Below are 23,013 nucleotides of genomic sequence, written 5' to 3' on the forward strand. Positions count from 1 at the left end.
AAGATTGCGGGTTCAGTCCATGGTCAGGGCACATACAAGAATCAACCAGTGAATGCATAAATAAGTAGAACAACAAATCAATGTTACTCTCTTTCTCGCTCCCTCTCTCCCTTCCCCCCCTCTCTAAAATCAATTTAAAAATATATTTGAAAGATTTTCATAGAAAATGATCATTTCACCTATTCTGGGTGACTTCAGAGAGCAGAACTACGGCCCAGGATTGGACATTATAAGGCCGCACAGTATAAGAAACAAATTTCTAATAGTTTGAGCTGCATAGAATTGCCTTGTGAGGTGTGAGCTCCCCGTCACTGGCTGGAGGGCCACCATTCAGGGCGAGTGTGCCGGGGCCTCCTGCGCAGAGCTGAGCCCAGAGGACCCTAAGGTACACCTGACCCCAGATTTGGTCTGTTGATTATTGCAGGACAGGTCACCTCCTCTCCCTGGCTGCCCCTTATGCTTCTCACTCTCATGCTGTGAGCTGCTTCCTTCTTTATTAGAGCAGAGCAGAGGAAATAGAGTGAAAACAACACAGAAAGTTAATTTTTATACATGGGCATTGCTTTATCGATGTGGAGTTGTAGGATAGCCGAAGTACTGTCTTCACTGGAGATGCAGTTATACTACCCGTCACCTTTCACCAGAGTTCCCCATGGAATGTGTGAGGGCAGAGAATAGCCAGCAGGTTCTGCGGGAGGCAGCTCTGCCCTCTCAGATATGATCTGCTCCTACCTTCCCCGCCCCCTCACTCCTCATGGCCACTCCTAGCGGGGGTTTTTTGTTGTGTTTTTTTAACATTCCTCTTTCTTTTTCCCTATAACTCCCCTCTCCCCTCGCCCCCTCTTTTATGAGTTTACTGCTTTAGACTGGTTGGTTTGAGGGAGTGGGCTGTGGGAGGTTCAAGGACAAGGTGGGGGTCATCCATACCCATTTAGGGAGAGGTGGCACTAGAGCTGACAGACAAGAGACTTGAACTGCACTTCTCCTTTTTAGCTGGTTTTTAAAAATAGGAATGTATCTTCCCAGCAGACTGCTGTCCTCCCAGAGGCTGAGATATCTCATTGCACAACTCCAGGGGGCGCCATTCATGGGGACTGTGGAATGAATGATGTGCCTGGGTGCTGTGCAGTGGCTCTGCCCCCAGTGGTCCAGGCAACCTCCACAGGTGCCTTCTGTGGAAACCTGAACTCTCTAGGGACCCATACTCCCCATTAAGGGCTTTTTTATGCTGCTATGGAGATCAAAGAAAGCATCCAAGTGTCAGGGGAGAGCATGGCAGCAGGATAAATAGAAAGGTGCCGATGCATAGATGGAGCACGGAGAGATGTCATCTTGTTGCTAACAGTGAACTGCAGTTTATTCCTCAACTCCAGAGCGGCTTCTAGTAGGAGAAATAGGGATCAAGCCCAGGTGGGGAACAACAGAGGGTCTCTCGGGAAGGGGTGGGTAGTAGTATACCACACTTGAGGGGAAGTGGGACAAGAGCTCCCTGATCTGGGCCTCCCGGGAAGCTGCGGTCATGGGCAAGGCAGTAGCCAGGCTTCCTGTCCCAAGACTGGCCCTGAAAGGAAGTGCAGGGCACAGCATCCTTCCTTCTCTGTGGAAGGCTTCCTGGGGTCCTGTGGTTTCATTACCACTGCACCCAGTCTTACTCTCTTTTTGCCTGACAAAGGCTTAAAAAAGAAATAAGCTGTGACTTTTTTCAAGTTCCCATTTTGTGAAGTCCATTTTCACAAGAGAAAAACCAGGAAGACTGGTTTTTGGCTTGTTTAATTTTGGCAGGTGATTTACTTTCCCAACAGATCTCTTTTTCTCAAATCCCAAATATTTATCAGATGAGTATGAAAACAAAGCATTTAGGAAAGATGTTGAATAGCAAGGTGCATTATCTCAGAATCGAAAACTTGCTGAAAATAATCCGTGCATTATATAAGCAAATATTAATTAAATTCAGAATACATAGAAAAATAATGGCAAGTAATTATATGATAATTATTGTGTCAGATACTGTTCTAACTTTATATTAGCTCTACATGTCCTCAAAAACCCCTGTGACTAGGTGCTACTATCATTCCTAACATAGAGAGGAAAACTGATGTGTAGAGAGATTGATTTAACCTCTCCAGGGCACTCAGCTAAGTGGCAATGCTGGGATTGGAACCAAGGCCATCTGGCCCAGAGTCCTGCTAGTGACATTATACTGAGCTGCCCAATAATATAATGTTTACACTAAGAATCATTGCCTTACTGCCCCCCTATCTGACTTTTAAAGCTGTTCTTAACATAGCCCACCAGCAATGATGAAAATGCTGCTGTTTCAGCCCAGCACTATGTAAGAGAGTCAGCTAGTGTAGGGCGCTCAAGTGTGTGTATGTAATTTTAGCATCCCTGTGGGAATATCAGCAGGTTCGGTCTAAAGGCAGGCAAACTTCTGTTTACATAGGATACTTTCTGGGAATGAGGCCAAAATACTATACCACATAGAAGAGACTCATCTGCCTGCTGTGGAGAACTCCATTCCCCCACTGAGCAACCACCAGCCACCCATGGGACAAGTTCCATTGGCCTGGCCCCCTTCTTATAGGGCCTTGGCTTGGGCATCTGCCCCCAGCAGCATCTTTAAAAGAGTTTAGTACTTCCCGTGGTGGTACCAGATGACGCCTGGAGGGTGACACTAGCCTCAAAGCATTAAGCAAACCAGTGGAGCCTGAGTCTCGATCTCCAAGGCCGGTTCTTCAGAAAGTAACAGGGAGTCTACAGTGCATTTTTGAAAAATGAAGACAAATTCCCAAAAGGGCAGCTTCAAATGATAGAAATTCCATACTTGAATGATAAAAGCAGGAGTTGAGCCTAGAACAAAAAGAGTTATATGGAAGCGACTTTACCGTGACATTCTGCAACTTCACTTCCGAGAGGAATTCCACAGGCAGGCTGTCTCGGAGTTGCTCCATGGAAATGTGGTTATTGAGGTTACAGAATCTGTTATCAGGAGGCAGTTCCACTTCACAGAGGAGGAGATGGACAGACCAAAGCACCCTGAGGCCATGAGCCTGGGAGACAGACACCAGTGTATTTTGGTCAGTTCAACAAGTGTCAGGAATTGGCTTCTGACATTTCCCCCTGCAGCTGCTTTTGAATTGGATGTTATGTTTTCCCCTCAGACTTCTTTCTAAAAATATTAGTCTGTTTTTCAGATTCAGACAGCTACAGACATTGTTTTAAATTTAGCATATAGTATAATTTTAAATTGTAGTCTTCCAGAGAATACATTCTTAATCTCATTTACTTCTTCATTGCCTCAATTTCTTTAAAAAATAACTTTAATCATTAGCCTTAGGGATTACATTTTGAAACTTCCTTTTAAACTGAAGGAATCTGAATAGTACTTTTAGTGCACCGGTTATTTTAGCCAGGCCTTATGATGGTGATGATAAAAAAAAATACTGTCTTACATTTGTGTAATAATTTAGCAATAGTAGAATACATATGAGTATTTTTTGGACTTACACTCTTATTTGTTACCTCTATGCTTTTAATTAAAGAGACTTTACTAAATAGACTCTTTTTAGATTATGAATAGTATATAGTGATTTAGTATCATTGTGAATTTAAAAAAACTAACTTAATACAAGTGTACAGTGTCAGTCCAGACACATGCTGGTTCCACCAGCTAATTTAGCTGCGGAGATGAAGGGAAGTAGACTCTTGCCAAAAATCACTGCTGATTCACCAGCAAAATATACATTTTTTTTAATTTATTTTTTTAATTTGAGGTATTAGTTGGTTTTTGTGTGTATGCTATGCTTCATGTTAGGGTACAAAACAAAAGATTGAAACCATATCAAGCATCTTCTCAGATCACGACGGCACAAAACTAGAAATCAACTACAATAAAAAACTCAAAAAACATTCAAACACATGGAGGCTAAATAGTATGTTATTAACAATGAATGGGTTACCAATTAGATCAAGGAAGAAATAAAAAACTTCCTGAAAATAAATGAAATTGAATACACAAGAACACAAAATTCTATGGGACACAGAGAAAGCAGTCCTGAGGGAAGTTCATAGCATTACAGGCCTACCTCAAGAAAAAGAAAAAGCTCAAATCCTATATAATAAAAGCCTAATATGCTAAGTGCCTGGTCATCCAGTCATCTGATCAAACAATCGAAGCATAATATACTAATGATATACTGAGGCTGCTCAACTGCTCACTATGATGTGCACTGATCACCAGGGGGCAGACGCTCTGTCCTGTAAGTTAGCTTGCTGCTGGGGTATGGCCATTTGGGACTGAGCAAGACAGGCAGACATGCTCTGGAGCCCTCCTGCAGCCCCTTCCCCCCAGCTGGCCCCGCCCCCAATGGGCCCCCATCGTGGCGGGCCCGCCGGACCCTACTCGTGAACGAATTCGTGCACCAGGCCTCTAGTAAGTGATAAATCCTACAACTAAAAGAAATAGAGAACAACAAGAAAAGCCCCGAAGAAGTAGAAGGAAGGAATAATAAAGATCAGAGCAGAAGCCCTAGCTGATTTGGCTCAGTGGATAGAGTGTCAGCCTGCAGACTGAAGGGTCCTAGGTTTGATTCCAGTCAAGGGCACATGCCCGGGTTTGGGGCTTGATCCCCAGCAGGGGGCATGCAGGAGGCAGCCAATCAATGGTTCTCTTTTATCATTGATATTTCTATTTCTCTCTCCCTCTCCCTTCCTCTCTTAAATCAATAAAAGAATAAAAATAAAAATATATCGGAGCTGAAATAAATGACACAGACACTAAAAAACAATATAAAAGATCAATGAAACCAAGAACTAGTTCTTTGAAAAGATAAACAAGGCCGAAACCGGTTTGGCTCAGTGGATAGAGCATCAGCCTGCGGACTGAAGGGTCCCAGGTTCGATTCTGGTCAAGGGCATGCACCTGGGTTGCGGGCACATCCCCAGTGGGAGGTGTGCAGGAGGCAGCTGATCGATGTTTCTCTCTCATTGATGTTTCTAACTCTCTATCTCTCTCCATTCTTCTCTGTAAAAAATCAATAAAATATATTAAAAAAAAAGAAAGAAAAGATAAACAAGACTGATGAACCTTTAGTCGGAATCATCAAGAAACAAAGAGAAAGGACCCAAATAAGTAAAATCAGAAATGAAAAAGGCACCACAGAAATACAAAGGATTGTAAGAGAATACTTTGAACAGCTACTAGTATATGCCAACAAACTGGACAACCTGGGACAAATGGACAAAATCCTGAAAACATACAATCTTCCAAAACTCAATCAGGGGAAATTAGAAAACCTGAATAGGCTGATAACAACTAATGAAATTGAAGCAGTAATCAAAAAAATCTCCTAGCAAACAAAAGTCCTGGACCTGATAGATTTACAGACAAGTAATATCAAACATTCAAAGAAGAGCTAACACCTCTCCTCCTCAAACTCTTCCAAAAAATTCAAGAGGAGGGAAGACTTCCAAGCTCTTTTTACGAGGCCAGCATTATCCTAATTCCAAAACCAGATAAGAACACTACAAAGAAAAAAAATTACAGGCCAATATCCCTGATCAACATAGATGCTAAAATTCTCAACAAAATATTAGCAAATAGGATCCAGCAATACATTAAGAAGATCATACACCATGACCAAGTGGGATTTATTCTGGGGATACAAGGCTGGTTAATATTCGCAAATCAATAAATGTGATACATCACATAAACAAAGTGAAGGGTAAAAATCATATCATATCAACAGATGCAGAAAAAGCATTCAACAAAATACAACATTCACTTTTTAAAAATATATATATATTTTATTGATTTTTTTACAGAGAGGAAGGGAAAGGGAGAGGGATAGAGAGTCAGAAACATCGATGAGAGAGAAACACCGATCAGCTGCCTCCTGCACACTCCCTACTGGGGATGTGTCCGCCACCAAGGTACATGCCCTTGACTAGAATCGAACCTGGACCCTTCAGTCCGCAGGCCGATGCTCTACCCACTGAGCCAAACCAGTCAGGGCAGCATTCACTTTTGATAAAAATTCCCAGCAAAGTGGAAATAGCGGAAACACACCTCAACGTAATAAAGGCCATATATGATAAACCTGTAGCCAACAGTATATTCAATGGGCAAAAACTAAAAGCTTTTCCCTTAAGAACAGGAACAAGACAGGGTTGTCTGCTTTCATTGTTCTTATTCAACCTAGTACTAGAAGTCTAGCCACAGTGATCAGACAAGAAGAAGAAATAAAAAGCATCCAAATTGGAAAGGAGGAAGTAAAACTCTCATTACTCACAAATAACATAATATTGTACACAGAAAACTCTAAATATTCCACCAAAAAAACTACTAGATTTAATAAATGAAATTGGCAAAGTAGCAGAATACAAAATTAACATCCAGAAAGCAATGGCATTTTTATATACCAATAATGAATTCTCAAAAAGAGAAACTAAAAAACCAATCCCATTTACCATTGTAACAAAAATAATACGATACCTGGGAATATACTTAGCCAAGGAGGTAAAAGACCTATGTTCGGAAAACTCTTAAGACATTGAAAAAAGAAATAGTGGACTATACAAACAAGTGGAAGCATATACTGTGTTCATGGATTGGGAGAATAACATCATTAAAATGTGTACTAACCAAGGCAATCTATACATTCAATGCAATCCCTATTAAAATACCATCGGCATATTTCACAGATCTAGAACATATTTTCCAAACATTTATATGGAACCTAAAAAGACCGTGAATAGCCACAGCAATCTTGAGAAAGAAGAACAAAATTGTAGGGGTCCGAATACCAGATACCAAATTATTCTACAAAGCCATTGTAATTAAAACAGCCTGGTACTGGCACAAAAACAGACGTATAGATCAATGAAACAAAACAGAGACTCCAGAAATTGACCCATGCCATTATGGTCAATTAATATTTGACAAAGGAGGCAAGAGCATACAGTGGAATAAAGACAGTCTCTTCAATAAATGGTGTTGGGAAAATTGGATAGTTAAATGAAAAAAAAGAAACTAGACCACCAACTTACACCATACACAAGAATAAACTCAAAATGGATAAAAGACTTAAAAGTAAGTCATGAAACCATAAAAATCCTAGAAGAAAACAGGCAGTAAAATCTCAGACATCTCACATAGCAGAATTTTCTCTGATAACATCTCCTAGGGCAAGAGAAACTAAGGAAAAAAATAAACAAATGGGGCTACATTAAACTAAAAAGCTTCTGCACAGAAAAAAAAAATCCTCAAAATGAAAAGGGAACCCACTGAATGGGAGAACATATTTGCCAATGGCATCTCTGATAAGAGGCTAATTTCCAAAATATATGAAGAACTCATGCAATTCAACAAAAGGAAGACAATCAAATTTAAAAAGGGGCAAAGGACCTGAATAGAGACTTCCCCAAAGAGGACATACAGATGGCCAATAGGCATATGAAAAAAATGCTCAACATCCCTAATCATCAGAGAGATGCAAGTTAAAACTACAATGAGTTATTCCTTACATCTGCCAGAATGGCTACCATCAATAAATCAACAAACAAGTGCTGGTGAGGATGTGGGGAAAAGGGAACCCTAGTACATTGCTGTTGGGAATGCAGACTGGTGCATCTACTATGGAAAAGAGTATGGAGTTTCCTCAAAAAATAAAAAATGGAACCGCTGTTTGATCCAGTGATCCCACTTCTAGGAATATATCCTAAGAATCCCGAAATACCAATCAGAAAGAATATATGCACCCCTATATTCATAGCAACATTATTTACTAGTATAATAACTAAGATTTAGAAACAGCCCAAGTGCCCACCAGTAGATGAGTGGATAGAAAAGCTGTGCTACACTTATATAATGGAATGCTATGTAGCTGTAAAAAAAGAAGGATCTCTTACCCTTTGAGACAGCATGGATGGACCTGAATATTATTATGCTAAACAAAATAAGCTAGTCAGAGAAAGACAAATATCACATGATCTCACTTATATGTGGAATCTACGGAACAAAATAAACTGACCAACAAAATAGGTCCAGAGACATCAAAGCATGGAACAGACTGATAGATCTCAGAGGGAAAGGGGGAGGGAAGAGGGAGGGAAATGGGGTGGAAATAGGGGACATCTGTAATGTCAACAATAAAAATGAATTTTAAAAAAATTAAACTAAAAATAATAAATATTGCCAAAACCGGTTTGGCTCAGTGGATGGAGCATCGGACTGCGGACTGAGGGGTCCCGGGTTCGATTCCGGTCAAGGGCATGTGCCTGGGTTGTGGGCACATCCCCAGTGGGAGATGTGCAGGAGGCGGCTGATCGATGTTTCTCTCTCATCGATGTTTCTGGCTCTCTATCTCTCTCCCTTCCTCTCTGTGAAGAATCAAATAAAATATATTTTTAAAAAATAAATAAATAAAAAATAAAAATAATAAATAATAAAAACAGACTTAATATAAATATATAGAGTCAGTCCAGACACATGCTGGTTCCACCAGCTAATTTAGCTACAGAGATTATGGGAAACAGGCTCTTGCCAAGAATCACTCTTGATTCACCATCAAAAGAAATTGTTTTTTAATCTGAGGCATTAGTTGGTCTTTGTGTATGTGCCGTGCTTATCCATGATAAACTTCCTGAAGCTCTTGCCATTAATCTTTAACCTCGGGATCATGGTGGCTCCCAGGTCATGAACCCATTGTTCTTTATTGGCTGCCTGTACAGTCCTGGTGCTGACATTCCAGAAAACCAGCTTTACTGCCTGGGCTCAAGCAGACTTTCCCGGCACTGGCTCTAACTGGCACCTTGCACCCAGCTCCCCTAGTCCCCCATGACAGTGAGACTTGATTTAGAAAAGGACATATTTAGGTTGAACCACATGAAATTACCAATATTCAACCATCTTTTACTTGTAAAAATGGTAATTCGTAAGATCTAGGGGTAGGTAACCTTTGGCTTTTTATAGTATGGATTTAAAATAAATTTCTGCTGGCAGTAGAAGGTTAGATCAGACATGTGGGCTGTAGGACCGTATAAAATGATTACAGGTTAGTTGTCAAAATCCTTTTGTATATTGTATGCTATTTACTATGTACTAGTAAATAGGAATTTGTGTAATCTCTAGGGTCCTACTCTTATCAGTAAAGTGAGCTGGTAAAGGAGGTGCTTTTAAATAGCTCCATATGCTCTCCATGGAAGCTTCGGCTTATTTGAATCTAATGACAGCCTGGGAGTTCTCAGAATTGCTCAGAGACCTACAGGCGGTCACAGGGTGCGTGAGCAAGAAGATGACCAGAGCCTGGATCTTCTGCCTCCTGTTTACTGCTCCACCCTGCACCAGTGCGTGGAGAACAAGTCACATGCGGGAGCCTCTTCAATGGGGAGTTCAGGACTAGGGCATGTCACTTCTTTGCTTAGGATGTTGCCGTCTGTGTGATAAAGGCACACAGCTGTGGCTCAAATGCATGAAATGGTAGGAGCAGACTAGTAGTTAACCTGAACTTTGGAGTCAGAACTGCCAGGTTAGCATACCAGCTTGTCACTTATCAGCCATGGGACTTGATAAGTTATGGTCTGTGCCCCCTCTGTGCCCCTGTCTCCTCAGTAAAATAATACAAAGCCCCACCTCTGAGGTTGTGGGTATTGAGCGAGTTAACTATAGATGTCACTGCACTGTTTGGAAATCAAAAGCAGAATTAAGGTACTGCCTGGTTCTTTTAAAATGTTGATCAGTGAGCCCTGGCTGGTGTGGGTCAGTGGATAGAGCATGAGCCCCACACACTGAAGGGTCTCAGGTTCAATTCCAAGTCAAGAGCATGTACCTGGGTTGCAAGTTCAATTCTGATCCTGATCCTGGCTCTGGTCTGGGCATGTGCAAGAGGCAACCAATCGATGTTTCTTTCTCTTCTCTCTCTCTCTCTTCCTCCCTCTGTCCCTCCATCCTTCCATCCCTTCCACTATCTCTAAAAATCAATGGAAAAAATATCCTCAGGTGAGGATTAACAAATAAATCTATATATATAAAAGCCTAAGCAATCGTTACGACTAGACAACCAGACAGCTGTCCTGTTGCTATGACGTGCACTGACCACCAGGGAACAGACACTCAATGCAGGAGCTTCCCCCTGGTGGTCAGTGCGCTCCCACAACCAACCTCTTGTGGCTGGCCAACTTCCTGCAGTCCCTTTCACCAGCCAGCCGGCCCCAATTGGCTACCCAACCTCCCATGGTCCCTCCGCCCAGCCAGCCTGCCCTGATTGGCCCTGATTGAGACATTGGCTCCAATCAGTCCCAATCACCGACCAGGCCAAGGGACCCCACCTGTGCACGAATTCATGCACCAGGCCTCTAGTAAAATAATAAAACGTTGATCAATGAATTGGAATGTTAATGTTTGGAAACAATTTTTAAGAACTCTAATCCTTTTACCCCCTTGTTCAGCTGGCCTAAGACTTAGAACCCTGACCATTCCTTTACCCACTGGCTTTCTGTTTCCCCTGAGTCTTCCTTGGTTGTGGGGGTGACAGGTAATAGGAGTCCAGAGTAGGGCTTGGCCCCCTCCTGCCACCCTTTTATCTTAAAATAAAATGTATCAGGTCAGCCCTGGGTGAGGGAAACACTTTATCAAAGCTTATGTGAGTCTCCTGGGCTGAACTAGCACATGTCTGCATATTTCATATGAAATGTGAAAGGGTACACTTCAAAGCAAGGAGTGGATATACTTCATGTTAGTCACTCCACCAAGGAGCAGGAAGTCCATCCTGGGACAGCAAATCTGTGCTTGGAAACATTTCAGCAGACACATGAGCAGGGAGGCCTGAGCCATGGCTGGTGATGCCCTACTCAACACACAGCCTTGCTTTTCATCTTCTTCTCCTTAGAGCAGTGGTTCTCAACCTTGGCTGCACATTAGAATCACCTGGGAATCTTTTTAAAATCCTGATTTCTGGGCCTCATCCTCTGGAATTTAAATCAGGAGTTTAAAAAGATTCCCAGGTGATTCTAATGTGCAGCCAAGGTTGAGAACTACAGTGGGGCCTTGCCTTACAAGTTTAATTCCTTCCGAGACCGAGCTCATTAAGGAGCTCGTTAACTCAAATTGCTCTATCAACTCAATGCAAAAAATTGGCTGAGAGACAGCTGGTATCTCAAAAAACTCGTTAGTCAGGACACTCATAAGTCAAGGCCCCACTGTACTGTTCTAAGGGTTAGAATCACACACACGTTTTCTTAAATAACTGTAATCAGAAAAAAACCCTAATGCAGTGGTTCTCAACCTTGGCTGCACATTAGAATCACCCAGGAATCTTTAAAATCCTGATTTCTGGGCCTCATCCTCTGGAAATTCTGTTTCTTTGTTATGGGGTGGGGCCACAGCATTAGTAACAAAGAAACAGAATTTCCGGAGGATGAGGCCCAGAAATCAGGATTTTAAAAAGATTCCTAGGTGAGTCTAATGTGCAGCCAAGGTTGAGAACCACTGCCTTAGAGTATGAGTCGCCCCCCACAAGGGGTCTAAAAGCTGATTTGTGATCTGTGCTCTTTTCCCCCCAACCCCTCTAATCCCCACCCCCCCACCCCCACCCCCCATATACTCTTTCTTCTGTGGAGTAGAGACCAGATTTGGACACAATCCCAACTACCCCTCTCTGGGTGCCTCTGGAGAGCTCCTTTTTCTTTTCCTCCCCCCTCTTCCTTCTCTTCCTTCCTCCTTGAATTGGAATGTTTCCATCTTTTCCTCTTCTCCTCCTTCCCCCTCTCCTCAAGGTCCTTGTCTTCCCTCCTCTCCCTCTGCCACTCCCTGCTTCCCTTCCTCTTCCTTTCTCTCTCCCTCCCCCCTCTGTCCCCTCCTCCTTTTTTCTGCAGTTACCCCTCCTGGCCCATGTTTGTTGTGTGGTAACTTCACTATATCTGACTGCATCTTATTTCGCGGCTCATACATTTTGCCTCTGCAGATGCATCAGGAGCCAAGGGAGTTGTTGAAACGTTGTCACTTGGCACATGAGGGAATGGACAGTTTGTGAATGTTTTAGTCCCTCTGTTAACTTTACAGTAGAATCCAGGGATTTTGTGTTTCGGAAATACTGATATTAAGTGGTTTTGGGGAAAAGGTCAGCCTCTCCCAGGAATGCTTTTCCACATATGGGCACTTTTTCCAGATTGCCAGCTGCCTCCAGCCACGTCATAGAAAGGATGGGACTGTGATAAGAGTCTGAATCACAGCCGACAAGAAATGTGGCCCAACACAGCTGTGCTCAGAACTCCATTCCTCCCCAACGCTAGAGCACTGAACATGGCGTTTCTTATTCTGTGAACCTACAAAGGCTGCTCGGGGATCCCTGTGCACTCAATCTCACAGATCTCGCCAAGTGGTGGCAGTGGGGTTTACGTAAAGGTGGAGGGGGCAGGAGGGGCAGGAAAAATCAGAAATGAGGGGCTTCTCTTAAATTAACTTGACCCTTTATTTTTCACGTTATAGGGTTTTTAACATTATGGGTTGAGTTCTACTCAACTGACATCAGAACATTAGGCTGCACTCCAGCCAGCCATGCATTCGTGGCATGACCTCCAAATGCCATAACTGCTTTGTGCTTCAGCGTTTCTAGCTACAGAATGCTCGTAATATTTTTCCTACATCATCCCAGGCTGACTTGAAAATCTAGGAAAGAATGTATGACAAACTTGTCCTGAGCACCTTCAAAGGAAGGTCAGTAGTTACAGCAAAAGCTCAGGGCTGCCCACCCCTGCCCGCCCGGCCACGCCCCAGCCTGCCCTCTGCGCTGTCCACCAGTGCATGCGAAGGCTGGGCAGGCCTCCCTGTCCTGCATTCCCCGCATATTTACTTTCTGAGTAATCCCACCAGTTCCACTGAATGGAAGAATTGAGCTTTCACCAAGGGTTTCAAGCTTTCTGCCCACACAGATACAGAAGTTAGCACTGACAATATAGACAAAGGAGAGCCTTCCTGTCCCTGTACCGTTTCCACCTGAAAACATACCCAGTGCTAAAAGAGATCCCTCTTGGACCTGGCTGAAGTAGCTCAGTGGTTGAGTGTTGACCTATGAACCAGGAGGTCACGGTTCAATTCCCGGTCAGGGCACATGCCTGGGTGGTAGGCTCGATACCCAGTGGGGTGCATGCAGGAGGCAGTCGATCATTGATTCTGTCATCATTGATGTCTCAATCTCTTTCTCCCTCTCCCTTCCTCGTTGAAATTTTTATTTATTTGTTTGTTTGTTTATTTATTTATTTATTTTAAAGAGATCCCCCTCGGGCTCTGTCACCTGGGGTGGAGGGAACACAGCCTTTCCCTCTAGTACTCTAGAGTTAGACAGTGTTAGAGCTAAAAAGACTCACCCGCCCTGGTCCAGGTGTCTCCAATTACCCATGAGGAAACTGAGTCCCAGAGGGCGGAAGTCCTTGCCCAGGGTCCCACAGGAATTTATTGGCAGCGGCTGAGCTGAACCTGAACCCAGGTCTGCTACCCCGGCCACAGTTTTCCTGCCACTCCACTCTACTTCCATGAGGCCTACGTCAGGACAGCAAACTAGAACCATAGGAGGGAGAGCAGAAGGAGAAGGAATGGAAGTGACGGACAAGGAAGGAGGCTTGGAGAAGCTTGGCCAGGTCCCTCCCCAACCCTGCCCTCCATGTGCTTATAGGGTACTCCTAGGACTCAAACACCTGGAGGATTTGGGGGGTTGCCCACAGGTGCCTGCCCCATCCTGAGCCTGAAGCCATAGCAAGTGTCAGGCTGGGTGCTGAGTCCCTAGGCATCACATAGTGAAAACAGGCCCCAGTACTTCTGAGGTCACTTTAGGGATCGGGCAGGGCCTGGCAGGAGCTTGGCATGCTCCAGCCCAATGGGGCCCGGGATTCCCCTGGGTGAGAAGATCCGGACTCTTGACCAAGGAGCAGCTTGAAGAGGTGCAGGTGAGGCTAGCAGGCTTTGGGTTAAGGCCCAGCTCTGAGTAACTCTGAGCAAGTTACTTAACCTAACCTCTCTGAGATTAAGAGTAATTTTTTCCTCCTGAGGTTAATATGAGGAGCAAATGAGATGATGTAAAATATCTAAGTGTTCAATAAATGTTGGTAAAAATCACAGTGAACAGTAAGGATTCTGGTAGCAGGTAGCCCCAATGGAGGTCCCATCAGTCCCTGCAAGCCCCACTTCACAGCAGATGATGTCAGCAGCCCAGAAAGGCCAAGGAGCTCCGTCGTTGGCACACTCTGCAGTGCCGTTCTGATCCCACCTTTGATCTCTTTCTTCCAGATTCATGTGCTCCCAGCTGCCCAATCAGGTCCTGAAGAGCATCAGCATCATCGACAGCCCGGGCATCCTGTCTGGGGAGAAGCAGCGCATCAGCCGAGGTCAGTGCCCTTGCCCGCCCCGCCCCACCCAGTGCTGGCCGAGGCGCTCTCTGCTGTTGGCAGAGGATTGCCATTCCTAGTGCATTCTCCCCGTGCTCCAGGACCCCCAGCGTCCCTGAGCAGCCCAAGGTCCCGAGCTGAAGGGGCCCCAAGAAATAACCAAGGAGTCTGGCTAACCAGTCATAAGCAGGCAAGCTAATGACAGCAGCGGGGCAGGGGGGCTTCCCAGCTGCTCTCTCTCCCTCCCCCATTGGCACATATTCCACCCAGTTGCCCCCTCGGCATCCTTGCCTTGAGTAAGCGTTTTCTGGTATGTACTTGGTGCCAGACACTGTCCTGTGATTGGGAGTGCGGAAAGCAGGTGCAGTTTCTGCCTTCGAAGAGCTTATGTTCTGTTGAGGAAGACAGACGTTAATTCAGTTTTTACAAAGTAAATGGAAAATGCGAGCTGGGATAAGCACTCTGAGATGGGGGCTGTATATCAGGTATAAGGGGACCTGGCCTGGCTGTGGGATGCTGGGAAAGGCTCCCCAGAGGACGTGCATTTGAGCCAGAATCTGGAGGATGCCCAGGAATTACCTGAGGGCAGCTGGCGTGGGAAGGAGAGACTGGCTGACTGGTATTCAGAGGAGACTGAGGAAGAATAGAAAATGACTGAAGAACAGTGATGTTTGGGCGTCTTCAGCCTTCAGGAAACAAGGCTGAGGCAGTGACTGTTTCCAGACCCTTGCATTGTGGTTAAACAGATGGGCCTGCTCGCTCTCCCACCCTCTTGAAGAAAGGGGGTATCCGGGGCAGACCAGAGGACACAGTTTACTTAGAGAAAGGAAATTCCTGACTGGGAGGACACCTTGATGGACTCCTGTGACCACAAAGATAGGTCAAGTTCCCTTCATCCTGGCCTGGCAAGTACATACCAGAAAAGGCTTTGCTGGGAAGGAGAAGACGAGCTGATGAATTGCTGCTATCACTTTTCACTTCACCACCCCTTGAACAGCAAGTCAGTGGAATTCTGTTGAGAGTGCTGGCATGCTGAAGTTGAGCAGTGACCTGTCTGGGGTCGTGGTCACAGGTCACGGCCACACAGTGAACTCCCTCAGTGCTCCTGAACAGAAGTAGTTACAGAGGCCACAAGAGCTAACAGGCAAGAGCCCCAATGCAGTAAACAACGGGCTTCCTTGGTCTGCATGCCCTTCTTTCCCAGCATTTCAGGGGTGCTGACCGCAGCCACCATGGACTCACCGAGCGCTCGCTCGGGCTGCCTGGCTGTGCCTTCACCGCCCAGGTCAGGGACTCGTGGGCCATTAAACGTTACACTTACAGCAAAAGTCAGGTTAATACTATTCTTCTCTCGTAACCATCTTTGTTGGTTTTATTTTCTGTTATAAAAGTAATCTTTATTGTAAAGGATTCAAACAATGAGTAGGATGTACAAAAATCTCCCTCTGTCACAAATAACAATGGTCAATGATTTTCTCTGGCTCCTTGGAGACTTTTTTCTATGCTTATACAACACATCACTTTGAACAGAAATGTGATTAGTATGCATGTTTTCTACAGCATGCTTTTTGCCATAACAGTCTGTGGCAGACATCATTCCATGCCAGTGTATTCAAATTATTTTATTCCACTTAATAGCTGCTTAGTCTCCATCAAAGAGAGGAAACATAGTTTATTTAACCAACTTGTGGATATGGTGGTGGATAATAATTTCACTCTTACAAATAGTGTTATAGATAGGCATCTTTTGTGCATCTATTTAAAAAATCTATATTGTTGAAAGTATTACATATGTCCCCTTTCTTCCCCCATTGGCCCCTTCTGCCCCTCCCTCCTGATCTCTTTTGTGTATTTTACACCTCAGTGCCAATAGACTCTTCTTAAAGAGCCAGTTTAGGACCATTAACTGGCCCCATGAAAGTTGCTCTGCAGATAAAATGTTTTGTTTTAAAAGGAAAATAAAGCAAACTCATGTTCCAGAGCTTTTCCCAGCTGCCCACGGTACACTACTTCTGCATGTCTGACCAACGTTACTGAGAAGCAAAGGGTTGCTGGTAATAAATCTCTCTCTTTACCTCTAAGTTTTAAGACCCAGATTGTAGTTTCTACCTTATCCTCTTCTTTTCATTGGTAGGTAGGCCTTTGGCCAATTCTGATCACCCGTATTCTTCAGGATTTCTCCTTCGCTTAGTAATTGTGTCTTTCAAACTGTAGCTCCTGTTTGTAGCATGGCAGGACGCTTTCAGAGTGCTTTGAAGATCAGTCCTTTTTGCCACTTTATAATAATCTGACTCACATCCTGGTCTGGCTTACTGTGACATGTGCTTACACACATCCTATGCACAGAAATAGCACTTCCAGCCAGTCGGCTGGTCCCTGCCGCCCTGACAGGCAGAGCAGCTGGTGAGGACGGACCGAGAGCTGCAGATAGTGTCAGCACTACGCGTGGGCCAGCGCTCCCCAGCTAGAGTATCTTACCATGTTTGGGCACCGTTGGTGGTTGGAGTCACTCAGCTGACAGTTCCAACACATTAATCCCAAAGAACATATGCTATTTTAAAGCTGCTTCTGCTTAAACTATTGCAAATGATGCTACATTCTCACACACACTCGTGTATCTACTTGCATCTCTCAGCTTCCTAAATCACAGCACCACCTTCGTCAGTCATATATGTCAACATGGGGTGAGGTAGGAGGTGCAGAACATTTGAAACATCTGCATCGACTTAATCAGTGGAGCTGTGCCTCCCCTGTGGTGTTTCGTCTGTGAAAGAGGAGAGGTAACCGCTGCTGTGTCTTCTGTTTGTCCGTGCAGTTGATGTGTTAACCCTCAACAAGGGGTCTCATCACGGAGGCCCTCTTGCACATTGAAGGCTTCTCCTTGAGGTGTGTATCCATGATAGTGGTATGAGAATGGCCACCGTGTACTGAGCTGTGTGTCTACACTGTGCTAATTGTTTAGGATTTCTATCTACGTTACACACAATCATGCACACACACAAGCTGAGCCCTGGCCCAGGAAACCCTTCTCGCCCTCACTTCCCCTGGAAAGCAGAGCCTCCCAACGATCATGAGAATTCTCTCCCCAGCTGCTGGGCAGACGGGAGGTGGAGCTTGACATGGGGAGAATGGGCAGAGTAAAAAACTGTTGAGAAAGTGCCACTTTCAGAGAACAGGCTCCGAGGATGAGCGCTTCAGGCAGTGCTGACGGCGAAGCTGCGGTGTGGGCCCAGCCCACCCTCTGGCCTGCAGGGGTGTGCAGCCCTGGCAGAGAGCGTGCTGGACAGACAGTGCAGCTGCAGGAGGAGGTGGCGAGTGTGTGGTGACTGCTGCACGTCCCCTAGGAGGACCTATGGACTGCACCACACCCAGAGGTCTCCCCATCAGCACGGGACAGCACAGGTGGCAGGTGGAGTGGTGGTGTATCGTGCTGCTTTGCTGGGGGTCAGATGGGGAATGAGGGGCCTGACAGGAGCTGGCATCACATCATCACCAGCAGCATTCAGGTACCTCCCAGGCATTGCCCAGGTGCCCAGAGCTCTGCAGAGAAGATGGCCGAGTGAGGGTGTGTCTCCAGGAAGGAGTCCTGATGCCTTAGTAGTGAGCACAAGATGGAGACTCTCAACCTGGGGTTCAGTTGCGCATCTCACCTCACCTGTGGCTCGTTCTTCCTTGTTCAGTCTTCTCTCTCGTGACATCATAAGCCTAGTCCTCCCCGCCCCCCTTTTTTTGTGCTGAGTAGAGGGGGCAAGTGGGACTACAAGGAGGACATGGTGTTTGCAGACATTGCTCTTCCCTAGGCCAAAGCTGGAGGTGACAAGAGGAAACACTTGATATTTCTGCACAATAGTTCAAATTTCACGGTGTTAGGTTTGAAGTGAAATCACTTTTATGTGAGAAATGGCCTTTACGGATCAGAATGTGTCTAAGCACTGCCTTCTCATCAGCAGAATCTTACACTGACCCTGAGCATCAGGTCACTGCCCTCGTCACCTCCCTGCTCTGCTCCAGGAAAATCAGAATGCAAGTCAGCACTGGGGGGAGTAACTCCTGTTCGGGAGCTCTATAGGTAAAACCCACCATGGTAATTGACTTCGGAGCAACTTTTAGTATTCTCCATATGAAAACCCATCCCCTTAAAATGTTCCTTCGTTTCATTATAGTGGCATAAAATCTTTAGGAACAAAAGATTGAGCATAGTTTCTAAACTGTAACTTTCTTGGCCGACATAAAGAATTCCCATCAAGTAGGGACAAAATGTTCTGATATATTGATAGTAATAATTTTATTCTAATCAAGTAATAGCTCCCTAAAAATTCTACAGACTTTTCTTAATTCTTTTTTGTAGCCAATTTAAAAAAAATCATGATTCTTAAGAATTTTTAGATTATTTTTTCAAAATGGGTGGGTGGAATCTGATTGGCTCACTCCTGAGAAACATTCTTTGCCCCCTGATGACAACATCCAGATTTTTAACTCTTTTTTTTTCCCTGACTCTTTTACTGTGTGATGACACATCCTTATTTTTATCCCCATTCTCTTACTATTCTGGCTCCTGGACTGTTTGCATCCTAAAATACTAATTATTTCATACTGAACCTAAACATCATCTAGGATTTATTTCTGGACCCAGCATGAACCCAGTGTGTTCCCAACTATGGCGTACAAACCTCCCGTCTGGCTCCAATCACAGTGTCCCTGTGTGACAAGGAGAGCACTGTGAAAACCGCTGTGGCGCCTGATGGGCTTGTCCACATATTTAGCACAAAAGCATTTGGAAGGTACTGTGGTTTCCTGAGAGTCTGAGGTTCTGTATAGTCTTCAACACACTGGACTTTGGTCATAAAAATAGTACAGTTTTTCCCTTTTAAGAACTCTAGAAGAGCCGAAACCGGTTTGGCTCAGTGGATAGAGCGTCGGCCTGCAGACTGAGAGGTCCCAGGTTCGATTCCGGTCAAGGGCATGTAACTGGGTTGCGGGCACATCCCCAATGGGAGATGTGCGGGGGGCAGCTGATCGATGTTTCTCTCTCATCGATGTTTCTAACTCTCTATCTCTCTCCCTTTCTCTCTGTAAAAAAAAATCAATAAAATATATTAAAAAAAAAAAAAGAACTCTAGAAGAAAAAACCTCTTGATCTGAATTTTCTGTTGAAAGTTGAATTTCCAGCAGCTCATCAAATGAAAGGGAGAAGTGTCTTCCCCTGGTGTTTAAGCTCTTCTCACTATAAGTCCTTTCCATTATAAGTCAATGAATAGAACTAAAAAGATAGTGAAAAATGAAAGGGCAGAAAATGTCCAGCTAGTGAAAACAATAAATAATGGTAATGCATAAAACAGAAAGGATCTCACTGCACTGCAAGTAACATAACAGACAATAATTAGTGTCAAAAATCATTGATTAATGTTTTATTTACATACAGACATCCTTCAGTCCTCCTGATTTTGGTAACATTAAATGAGGTCCTCAAAAATAAAAAAGGCCTTGAATACTGACAGGCAAACATGAACAGGATGCCAACACAGCTGAGGTGCCCAAACATAGTATTGCAAAAGAATTGACAGACTTAGCAAACAGGGCATGGAAACCCAACCTGTAATCAATAAAGGTGCAGAAAAAACATAGAAGGCCAAAACAGACTGTAACCAGGAAAGTGCAAACACACCTAAATGACATGTTTTTTGAACTTGAAAGACAAAAGACCAGGTTTTGAAGGCGGCCCAAGGAAGGCGGGAGAACATTTAGAGACGTCCAGAAAAGAACAACTTCCTCACAGGCTTTGGAAACGAGGGCTAGAGAGGAAAACACAAATCTGTCTTGTCCCCTCAAAGAACAAGAGGGCTTGGAGCAAGATGTTGGCCAGGCTCAACAGAAGCACTAGATCAGCCATGGGCAAACTACGGCCCGCGGGCCGGATCCAGCCCGTTTGAAATGAATAAAACTAAAAAAAAAAAGACCGTACCCTTTTATGTAATGATGTTTACTTTGAATTTATATTAGTTCACACAAACACTCCATCCATGCTTTTGTTCCGGCCCTCCAGTCCAGTTTAAGAACCCATTGCGGCCCTTGAGTCAAAAAGTTTGCCCACCCCTGCACTAGATTAAAGAGACTTCAGAGACCAACAGCTCCCCGAGCGGGGCAGTGAGGCCTACCTTGAGGTAGGCCTCACAGCCAGCCATAGGTCTAAGTGCTGAATTTCATGAAGAGTTCCTGAGAGGGGCCCAGTCGCGTGTGGCTCAGCGATTGAGTGTTGACCCAGGAACCAGGAAGTCACCAGTTTGATTCCTGGTCAGGGCATATGTCTGGTTTGCAAGCTTAGTCCCCAGTGGGTGGGGGAGGGTGTAGGAGGCAGCCAATTGTTGATTCTCTCTCATCATTGATGTTTCTATCTCTCTCTCTCTCCCCTCCCTCTCTGAAATGAATAAAAATATATTTAATAATAAAAAAAAGAGTTCCTAAGAGGGGCCTGCAATGCCTGCCAGGTTACCCTGAAACAAGGAAGTTCAGGCCTTACTTGGGTAGTATTCTAAATAAGAAAAGGAATTTTATATATATATATATATATATATATATATATATATATATATATATATGCGCCTAAGTGACTGTTAAAACCAAACGACCGGAACGACTGGATGCCCAGAACGACTGGACGACCGGTTGCTATGACGCGCACTGACCACTAGGGGGAAGGCGCTCAATGCAAGAGCTGCCCCCTGATGGTCAGGAGCTGCCCCCTGGTGAGCGCAGCTGCAGTGGTGGTGGGAGCCTCTCCCATCTCCATGGCAGCAATACTGACCAGTGGTAGCGGCGGGATGAGCAACAGCAGAGCTGCACCTGGCCCTGGTTGGGAGTCCTCCCTGGCCACCTGCCACTTCAGCACTGCTAAATCCCTCGGGCCGAAACCCGGCAGTCTGACATCCCCCGAGGGGTCCCAAATTGCGAGAGAGCGCAGACCAGGCTGAGGAACCCCACTTGTGCACGAATCCGTGTGCCAGGTTTCTAGTAATTAAATAAAGGGGAGGTTGTTGTGAGACAACACTATCTTCTCCCTCATTCTGGTCACCATGCAATTACAGATCCAGCTCAGGGCAGTTTCAGCTTTTCTGCAGCACCACAGATCTTTTCTCTAACCTACACTAATCAATCTGTAAACCCAGAATCCTACAACTTGATTTCCTTGATCAAATCAAGGGACTGAAGTCCCTGAAGGCTGTCCTTCATGGAGCAGGAAGTGCATAGACAATAGAATTGAACTTCCTCCGTTTCAGTCACTTACCGACCTTGTGGCCTTGAAAAAGTTGTTAACATCTCTATAAAATGAGAGTAATAGTACCTAGTGCATAATGTTGTTGTAATTGAGTTAATACATAGGACACAGAAAATAATGCCCAGCCTAGCACATAGTAAGTGTTCAATAAATATTAACTTCATCATTTCATTGTGTTGTTGTTGAAGGCCAAAGAGTTTTCAAAGACTGAATTTAGTTAAAGTTTATATTGGTATACTAGAGGCCCAGCGCACAAAATTCATGCACGGGTGGGGTTCCCAGGCCTGTCTGGTGATCAGGGCCGATCAGGACCAGGCCAGGAGAGGAGGCAGCGGTCACTGGGCTGGGCGCAGAAGAAATGGACTCTGACACTGCCATCATCGGTACTCTGCCACCACATGGTTCCCCGCCTCCTCCCTCCTCCTTCCCTCGCCACCACCATTTGGGCCGATTGTGGCCTGTCAGCCGGGGGAAGGACAGGGCATGGGAGGTTGGCAGCGGGCCCCAAGGAGGGAGCCGACCCTTGGCTCCCCCCCCCCCCCCCCGGGGAAAGGGCTGCATCCACCACCCCCTACCCCCGGTTCGCTGTCCCAGCCCAGGGGCAAGGGGGAGAGACCCCGGGAGGTTGGCCAGCCAGGAGGGAGGGACTGCGGGAGGTTGGCCAGCCTGGGGAGGTTGTCTGTGGGAGCACACTGACCACCAGGGGGCAGCTCCTGCATTGAGCATCTGCCCCCCCTGGTGGTCAGTGTGCATCATAGTGACTGATTGTTCTGGTCACTTAGGCTTTTATATATCTAGATATTGGTCCCTTGTCTCATAAAGCCTTCTGTCTCAGAGAGTAGGGGAAATTTTTGTCAAGCTATTTGTTTGTTTTTTTTTATTGCTTAAAGTATTACAACAAGTATTACATATGTGTCCATTTTATCACCCCGCCCTAGACAGTCCCCTAGCCTCCCCTATCCCCCAGTGTCTTATGTCCATTGGTTATGCTTATATGCATGCATACAAGTCCTTTAGTTGATCTCTTACCCCCCTACCTCCTGCCCCCCAACCCTCCCCGGCCTTCCTGCTGCAGTTTGACAATCTGTTTGAGGCTGCTCTGCCTCTGTATCTATTATTGTTCAAAAGTTTATAATGGTCTCTATTATCCATGAATGAGTGAGATCATGTGGTATTTTTCCTTCATTGACTGGCTTATTTCACTTAGCATAATGCTCTCCAGTTCCATCCATGACGTTGCAAATGGTAAGAGTTCCTTCCTTTTTACAGCAGCATAGTATTCCATCGTGTAGATGTACCACAGTTTTCTAATCCATTCATCTACTGATGGGCACTTAGGCTGTTTCCAGATCTTAGCTATGGTG

At 45.0% G+C, this 23,013-nt stretch overlaps 1 protein-coding gene across 1 annotated transcript in view; it reads left to right on the forward strand.

Annotated features, from left to right (window-relative positions):
* EHD4 (EH domain containing 4) overlaps window positions 1-23,013 on the forward strand; it is a 91,938-nt gene that overhangs the window by 17,094 nt on the left and 51,831 nt on the right. The window contains exon 3 of the mRNA XM_081112818.1: window positions 14,279-14,376. Coding sequence (XP_080968944.1) covers window positions 14,279-14,376 — 98 coding nt within the window. The remainder of the gene's footprint in view (window positions 1-14,278; window positions 14,377-23,013) is intronic.

This window comes from Myotis nattereri (genome assembly GCF_964212035.1).
Source record: "Myotis nattereri genome assembly, chromosome: 1".
Lineage (NCBI taxonomy): Eukaryota > Metazoa > Chordata > Mammalia > Chiroptera > Vespertilionidae > Myotis > Myotis nattereri.